This window comes from Salvelinus sp. IW2-2015, linkage group LG3 (assembly GCF_002910315.2).
Source record: "Salvelinus sp. IW2-2015 linkage group LG3, ASM291031v2, whole genome shotgun sequence".
Classification (NCBI taxonomy): domain Eukaryota; kingdom Metazoa; phylum Chordata; class Actinopteri; order Salmoniformes; family Salmonidae; genus Salvelinus; species Salvelinus sp. IW2-2015.
The window spans coordinates 3,824,381-3,832,887 of record NC_036840.1 but is presented as its reverse complement, the minus strand read 5'-3'; the positions used below and the strand labels follow the sequence as shown (position 1 = coordinate 3,832,887).

At 44.5% G+C, this 8,507-nt stretch overlaps 1 protein-coding gene across 1 annotated transcript in view; it reads right to left on the bottom strand.

Annotated features, from left to right (window-relative positions):
• Positions 1–8,507, bottom strand: part of ppfia2 (PTPRF interacting protein alpha 2) — an 81,679-nt gene that overhangs the window by 45,787 nt on the left and 27,385 nt on the right. The window contains 1 exon segment of the mRNA XM_070436465.1: positions 934–1,171. Coding sequence (XP_070292566.1) covers positions 934–1,171 — 238 coding nt within the window.

The window sequence follows — 8,507 nt, the reverse complement described above, 5'->3', positions numbered from 1 at the left end:
GAGTAACACCTCACACATCAATCTCTACAACACTGTTTTACACTATAGTAACACCTCACACATCAATCTCTACAACAACACTGTTATTACACTATAGAACACCTCACACATCAATCTCTACAACACTGTTATTACACTATAGTAACACCTCACACATCAATCTCTACAATACTGTTATTACACTATAGTAACACCTCACACACATCAATCTCTACAACACCTAGACAGTACTTTTATTGACCTAATGTAGACAGTACTTTTATTGACCTAACAGACAGTACTTTTATTGACCTAACAGACAGTACTTTTATTGCTCAATAGGACAATAGTGGCAAGTATAAAAAAGTCCTTAAAACATAGTAAACAAACATAGCACAGACTATCACATCCTGGTATCTACAACACACACAAACCAAGCCAAGCTCTACAATGAAGGAGTAATGAACCTCAGCCAGATAGATTATGCAACTCAATCCATCAAGGAAAGAACACCATCTAAATAAAGTTGAAAGAAAGCCAATACATGCTTTTACAAGTGGCTGGCTTATGAAAAAAATCTATGTCTGGCTCTCTCTTGGAGCTGCTTTGAAATCTGGTCCAGGGTCATTTGAGGTTACTAGTTTACCATCAAATTGAGTTTACTCTCCGTTCTAGAATAATCAAGGGCGGCTCAGGTGAAGTAGTCGTATGAGGTCTATTGAAAGAGCAAGGCTGAGAACAAAGAAAGAGAGGCCAAACACAGCATACTGAATYCTGATCCCAGGTGCTTCTATTGGCCCTGTCCTGCACCACAATACAGACAGAGCCCGATACGGCTGTGGTAGCCTTCGTCAAGACTGGGATACACTCGTACATACACATACATACGCACACAACTAACCCCCACCCACCCACCCACCACACRCACAGCCCGTCCTGACCCCAGCAGCGTACCAGTGTCATGATACCCATGCGCTCCATGTCTGCGGTGCTGCGGTGGTCCAACTTGGGGGTGGAGTGTCCGCTGGGCGGGGAGGAAGAGGCCAGGGAGGAGGCGGTGGCCGAGGCGGTGATGGAGGCTCCGGGGTGGTGCATACGGGCCAGGTTGAGACCCTCCAGGCTGACGCTGGCCACACGGTTCTCTATCTCCTCCGCCCGCAGCTCTGTCGACTCCTTCTCCTCCTGGATCAGTCTGGGAGAGAGGGGGAGGCGGAGAGGGAGGGAGGGATTGATTAGACTTATTTCACAGCTGTATTCAGCCACTGAATATATAGAAAGATCATTCATCCAACAAGATTCTGAGACTTCTCAGAATCCCTTGGTCCTTTGTGGTTCAATTCTCTGGATGTTCATGGAAATCCCCACTGCAGACCCATAGGGCTCCTCTTAAAGACAAAGCCGGGAGACAAAAAGCCAGTTCATTACTCATAAACCATATAGGCGCACAACACTACCTCACAACACTAATTAGTTTAGAAATTAATTCAGAGGGCTTTCTGCCATCGGAGCTGAAATCGTATTCCAACTCAGCATAATCACCCTGATGAGGCATGTCTCTATCGATTGTGCTTATAAGCAAAAAACAATAAAGGCCTTAGGTAAATTAACAACACTTCGCTTTAAAATGTCACTTAAGCTTAGGGTTGTGTGAAATAATACTTTGCTAATCACCAGACAAGAAGATCAGTACAATATTAACAAGCAAGTAACAGACCTTGTATCTTGAATAAGCCCAAACCAGTAAATACTGTTGTTTGATTTCAAACTGTGTCAGGCTCCCAATGTTAACCAAGTGTTAATCATCTTAATACAATAGATTATTCTGACAGCTAACTGGGTAAATGATCAATACTTGAATAAAACTACAGTATATCAGTGTCAGCTCCTCGCAGCTTTTCTAGGTACTGTAACTGGCAGTATCTGAGGTTTGTGTTTATTCATCTAGACAGGGCATCACACTCTGCAGACAAGAGCCAACAAGCTTCTGCCCTGAAGACAAGTGTGTCCACACACATCCCTGGATATCCAATCAATTACTGTCTAATTAATTCAATTTCATCGCCACAGAAACCCGAGGCACGTAGCCCACTGATAGGATGAGCCAGCCTTAGGGGTGGAGAAAGCTAGGCCGACACCCTGAAGCTCTCCCTCACGTCAAGCACTAAGAGGCATATTTTACCGATCAACAATGAAGTGACCAACATGGATTAATCAAATCAATGTGTCAGTAATGTTTCCCAAGGAACTTTATCCGCCTAACATACAACTTGATAATACATAAAGATCAGTCACTAGGGGTGTTTCCTGGCAATGAGACCCACAGTTTTTATCTGGTCCCTCGCATGTTCTGTCCAATAAGAGCAGGGTTAAAGTCAGGTAAATGTCTGGTCCCTCGCATGGTCTGTCCAATAAGAGCAGGGTTAAAGTCAGGTAAATGTCTGATCCCTAGCATGGTCGTCCAATAACGAGAGGGTGCTAAAGTCCAGCGTAAGACTGTCTGATCCCTAAAGTCATCGGTCTGTCCAGATCAAGAGGAGGATATAAGTCAGGTAAATGTCTAACGTCCTCAGCATGGTCTGTCCAAATAAGTCAGCAGGTGTTTAACGTCAGGTTCAATAATGTTAGTCCTTCAGCATGTTCTGTCGGCAATAAGAGCAGCGGTTACAAAGTTCAGCGTAATGTCTAGTCCTCACGCATGCTTCTGCGCAATGACAGAGCAGGGTTAAAGTCAGGTAAACTGTTGGTCCCCTACGCATGGTCTGTCAGATAAGAGCAGGGTTTAAAGTCCGTACCGTATCTCTCTTTGTTCACGGCGTCCAGCCTGCTCCTGCAGCATCATGGCTAGGGTCTGGGCGTCTGAGTGACCCGCCGGGCGGGAACACGCAGGTCCATGGAGCTGAACATGGTCTCCCCCGCCGTTCATTCCAGTCATCAAAATGTCCGATCATGTCAGACATCCTCACCCTCAAAGGGTGGCTCACCCAGCGATGCCCTCAGCTGCTGAAGCCAGCGCCACTCCGTGCTCCCCCCTCAGTGACTTAGCCTCAGTACGGGGAGGGTGGGTTTACAGATACAGAAGTGTGCATAATCAAGGGACAAGTAGTGCCACTATGCACTAATGGGACGCGGTAGTTGTTTTGAGGTTCTATCCTGGTAATCCAACATCATGCGGCAGGCATGACATAATTGTAGCGAGATGTGCACACTTTTCATGCTAGAAGAGACTTGAATATCGTTTTTGGCACTGTACAACACTCACTTACAATGCAACATTATGATTAAATAAACATTCAATCACGTACTTTTGGTTTTATGAATATAATTGGGCTAACGTAAGCTGCTCAGACTTCAGGGATGTTACCACAAGTGTCTATACTAATTCAACTTTCACTCAGCAAAATAATGAGCCGCTTTGACTTTAATACGATTCCCTAAGGATCCTTAACACGCCCATTAAAGAGTTTTTAATAAAAATAAAACATACCTGCTTAAAACAACGCTTCTAGATTAATCCGCTGAACTGTCACGTCATCTCTATCCTCAGGTTATCTTCCAGTCTTCATTAACTGAGACACTTGTACACAGTAGCACTTTTATAACAATGCTCCTGCAGAAGGCAACTGCTTCACCAATACACCCATCTCCACAGGTGATGGTTGGAGCATCGGGTGCATGTTTCCCTCTGCTCGTGCTAGGTGAATGTTCCCACTCTGTCGTGCTAATGCTAACAGTTCCTGGCTCCATGCAACCATGCGACCTGAGTTCAATACTTTATCTTGTACTTCGTTTTAAGCGTTTCCTGCGCTTAATGGATAAGAATGTCCCTACTCACTCACCGCCTCTACCTCAGCCAGGGCTCGAGCCAGAGAGAGACTAGTCTCCTCGAACGGCTTGCTCTCGTGCCCTTCTGCGGAGACCCATGCGTCTCTCCCTCTGGGCCTGCGATGACTTGGCCTGACCCGGTAGTTGGTCCTGACTGCGGTTCAGCAGGGAAGCCAGGAGAAAGCGGAAGCTCCCCGATACGTGTCACAGCCGGTGAGACTGATAGACCTACATTTACATTTAAGTCATTTAGCAGACGCTCCTTACTCAGAGCGACTTACAATTGGTACAAGCTTCTCATACTATTAGTCCCTCGCGTTACCGCACCCGTGGGGAAATGAACCACAACCCTGGCGTTGCAACAGCGCCATGCTCTAACCCAAACTGAGCCACACGGGACCAACTAGATAGATAGATAGATAGCATAGATAGATACGATAGATAGATAGAATAGATAGATCACGACTAGATTCCGACTAGATACCGAAAGATAGATAGATTAGATAGATAGATAGATAGATAGAAATAGATAGGACTACGATAGATACGATAGATAGAAATAGATAGATAGATAGATAGATAGATAGATAGATAGATAGATAGATAGATAGATAGATAGATAGATAATAGCTGATAGATTAGATAGAATAGATAAGACCTAGATAGATAGATCGATAGCTAGATAGATAGATAGATAGATAGTAGATAGATAGATAGATAGATAGATAGATAGATAGATAGATAGATTAGATAGATGATAGATAGATAGATAGATAGCTAGATAAGATAGATTAGATAGATAGATAGTATAGATAGATAGATAGATAGATAGATAGATAGATATAGAATAGATAGAATAGATAGATAGATAGATAGATAGATTAGTAGATTTAGATAGATAGATAGATAGATAGATAGATAGATAGATAGATATAGATAGATAGAATAGATGATACGATTAGATAGATAGATATGATAGATAGAGTTACTGATAGATAGTAGATAGATAGATAGATAGATAGATAGATAGATAGATCGATAGATAGATAGAATAGATAGATAGATAGAGAACATGCATGTCAGACCCGTAACATCAACTTTGTTCAAACTGAAGGCGTATTGAAATTGCAGATATTGTGCAAGAATAATACGAAAACAAGAGGATCTTGCTTTGTTTAGAAACGGCCTGCTTTTTATCTAGTAGGCAAGACAAGCAACTTTGTAAGGAATCAACAGTCAGTGCTTGTGTGGTTCTCAAACGGTGGCAAATTGCTTTTTCTTAATGAGTTGTGACTGCAGAGGACAATCAGGAGATCATGAAGCTTGCTGTCTCAAGAAACTCCAGCCCAGCTTTTGGACTTTACACACATTCTGTCGTGGACAAAATAAAAGGAATCCCCAACCAACCCACCACCCACACCCAACACACACACTACACTGAGAGTAACAAAAACATATAAATGACACCGCTCTTTCCATGACATAGAATGACCTGGTGGAATCCAGGTGAAAGCCATGATCCTTCAAATCAGTGTAGATGAAGAGGGAGGAGCCGGTTAAAGAAGGATTTTTAAGCCTTGAGACAATTGAGACATGGGTGTGTATGTGTGCCTTGTGTGCAATGGGGGGGGCCCCCCCCAAGACACAAATATTTAAGTGCATTGGAACACGGATAACTGGTCAGTAGGCCTGCCAGGGGCCACCTCGGTTCCTGTGTTCAAGAAGCTGCAACTGTGCTGGGTTTTCCACGCTCACAGTGTCCGTGTGTACAAGAATGGTCCGCACGCACCCAAGGACAGTCAGCCCAACTTGAAAACTGTAGAAGGCATTGGAGTCAACCATGGCCAGATCCCTGGTGGACAGCTTCTCGACCACCCTTGTATGAGTCCATGCCCGCCCGCGATGGAATTGGAGAGACAAACAGCAGGGGGGGTACAACCTTCAAATAATTAGGAGGTGTTCATAATTGTTTTGTACACTCAGTGTATATTGCACACACACACGGCACACACACACACACACCACACACACACACACACACACACACAACACAACACACACACACACACCACACACACACAACCACACACACCACAACACACGACACAACCACACACACCAGCGCACAACACCCAACCCATACCGTGACGAGTGGGTTTGTGAGTGAGGCGTGTTCTCAGTCTGGCACTGGTCAACGACTCTGATCTCAGCTTGTCTCTCTGCATCTGCCAGAATGAGTCTGGAGGGAAGCGGGAACGGGACAACGATGAGGTGTACAGAACAACCTTGGTGGAAGTTTCTTACTTCATTCTGTATAAAACCCTGGATTGCAATTTTTTCAATCTCCACAAATGATTGGACAGCACTTGCTGGTCAGTTCTCGTACTGCTGCTGTTATGGGAAGTTTATATCTCATCTATCTGATACCGAGAGCAACGGTTTCCCTTGTGAATATTCAATGGAGAAGATGATAAGATATTAAACCAAAGTCCAACACACAGATCATTATTTATCTATTAAAAAGCACTTTATTAAACCAACCTGCATGTAAAATTCAAAACTGATCGGGGGACTTACTTTTTCATGGATTTGAATCCTCGTACTGTTTTCTGTAGCATTTCCGAGTCTTGTATTAAAAAATTCTGAATGGTACACACCAGGCCAAAGAGACAGTCATTCCAGTCATCTATGCATTTCCTCAAACTTCATCTCGAAGATAAACTTTATGACCTACTTGGTATTCGATCCCGTCGGCTCTTCTGACTGTTTTACCACCCCTTACTCTTCCAGAGGCACGCCATCCTTCTCGTTTCAGGTGGAGCTGACAGACGTTCGTCCCTGGACTCTGTAAGAAGATCTGCTCCCACGTCGGTCGACAGGACGCTCTGTTGTGTTCCTCGTCTCATCTTTTCTCTCTGCGAGCCTGAGAGGGACAAGTGTGTGATTTCAAAAGCAGAAGCTTGACAGTAATGTCTTACCACACGCAGTACACCTGTTCTAACATTTCTACATGTCCTGTCACACAATACTGCAAAAGCTCCACCTGGAATCGCTGCAAAGCTCATTCTCTTCAACATTCTATGAGGACCAGAGTCGACAATGAACCCAGTCTGTGATTGGGCAGCATGTAGCTTTAATCTCTCGACAACTCACTACGCCCCTTATGGCAGCTAGACCTGCTACGGTCCCCTCGCCAACGCGCTCAGCAAATAGGTGGATGTAGCTTCATGTAAGCATAACCTGTAGCATACTAGCTTTGATGCGCAGATAGGCCCACGCTCAGGCCTGCCCAATGGTCGCCACAGTGTTATGTAGATCATGTAGATAACCTAGCGTAGCAATTGTTAGCATATGTCTGGGGGTCGATCTCTACTGAGCAGCTTCCTCGTGCTTTCCTGCCAGCTGGCTCCAGGTGCCTCATGCGTTCTCATGGCTGCCCGTGGCGGCTCCTCTGCCTGCAGGCGGCCGACCACACAGACATGGGGTGGGGGGAGAGAGAAAGGGGAGCAGGTGGGGGCAACACGTGACCCGCCGTTTATGCAGCCATCCGTAGGGTCAACAAGACACATAATGCGCAGGGGCACCATAGACAACGACAGAGCCCAAAAGCCATCTAACTCCTCCAGATCAGTCCGATGGAACAGATAGATACCCAAAGCACAGGTAGACGAGAGCGGGTGAGACGAAGCCGGCCAGGCTTTCACAAGCAGCATTTTGCCTCTGGCACCAGCAGTCAGTCTAATACACAACTGAGCCCAGCAGTGACATGCACAGCTCTTTCCCACAGTTTCAACCTGCCTACGGACACACGGAAAAACAAAAATATCCCACAAGCAATCTCAGTCACATGACTTCGTGACAACGAGAAAAGAAATCAACAACCAGCATGGAGTTTTCTCTTTTTCTAATGTAGTCTAGTTAGTTTAGCGACAGTTAATGTGGCACCCCTGTGGACTACCCTTCTAAGAATGGAGTTATGTCCTTCGAGAGTTTAGCTTCCATAACAAACTGATAATCCCCATCAGAGAGAAGGCGGAGCCTCGAGTCATGACTAGTGGGGCAGCAGGAGAGGAGAGGAGCCATATACACGGGTCAGAAGGTGATCGCATGCAGTAGCCTGACATCACATGTACCCTAACACATAAAAACAACACATCCGTTTGAAAAACCTCTGCGGAATCTATTCCTACATTTGTGATGATGATAATCAGTTTCAATACAATCAGAGTTTTGAAATGAACTCTCCTAGAATAATGATGGACCGGCGGTTAGAAGTTAACTGTCCGCCAGGGCCTCCACCGAAAATCTCACTTTTAAAGTTCATTATTCTGTTAACTATAACAATAATTTTGTTTGAACTCATCCTACTCTCCTCATGCCTCGTATTTGTGGCCAGCCAAGCATAAATTGGAAAAGACACATACAACCCTACATTCAAAGTGTATCTCAACCGACCTGTTTAAACATTGGCTTGTTATTTTCTACCTGAGGATAGAGCTTGCCAATCCAGCGGTCTACGCCTTGCAGTCGAATACTTTTTTTCTTAAAAAAAAAAAACCAATCAATGACCGGTATACAACGCCCCACCATTCAGTTGTTGCGGTAGCATAACATTCCAACAGAGAAAATACTGTCTTTTTAACATAATGTTTTAAAACATTTTTGGGAAGGAAACTATTTCACTTCATATTGTATTTCATTTTAGG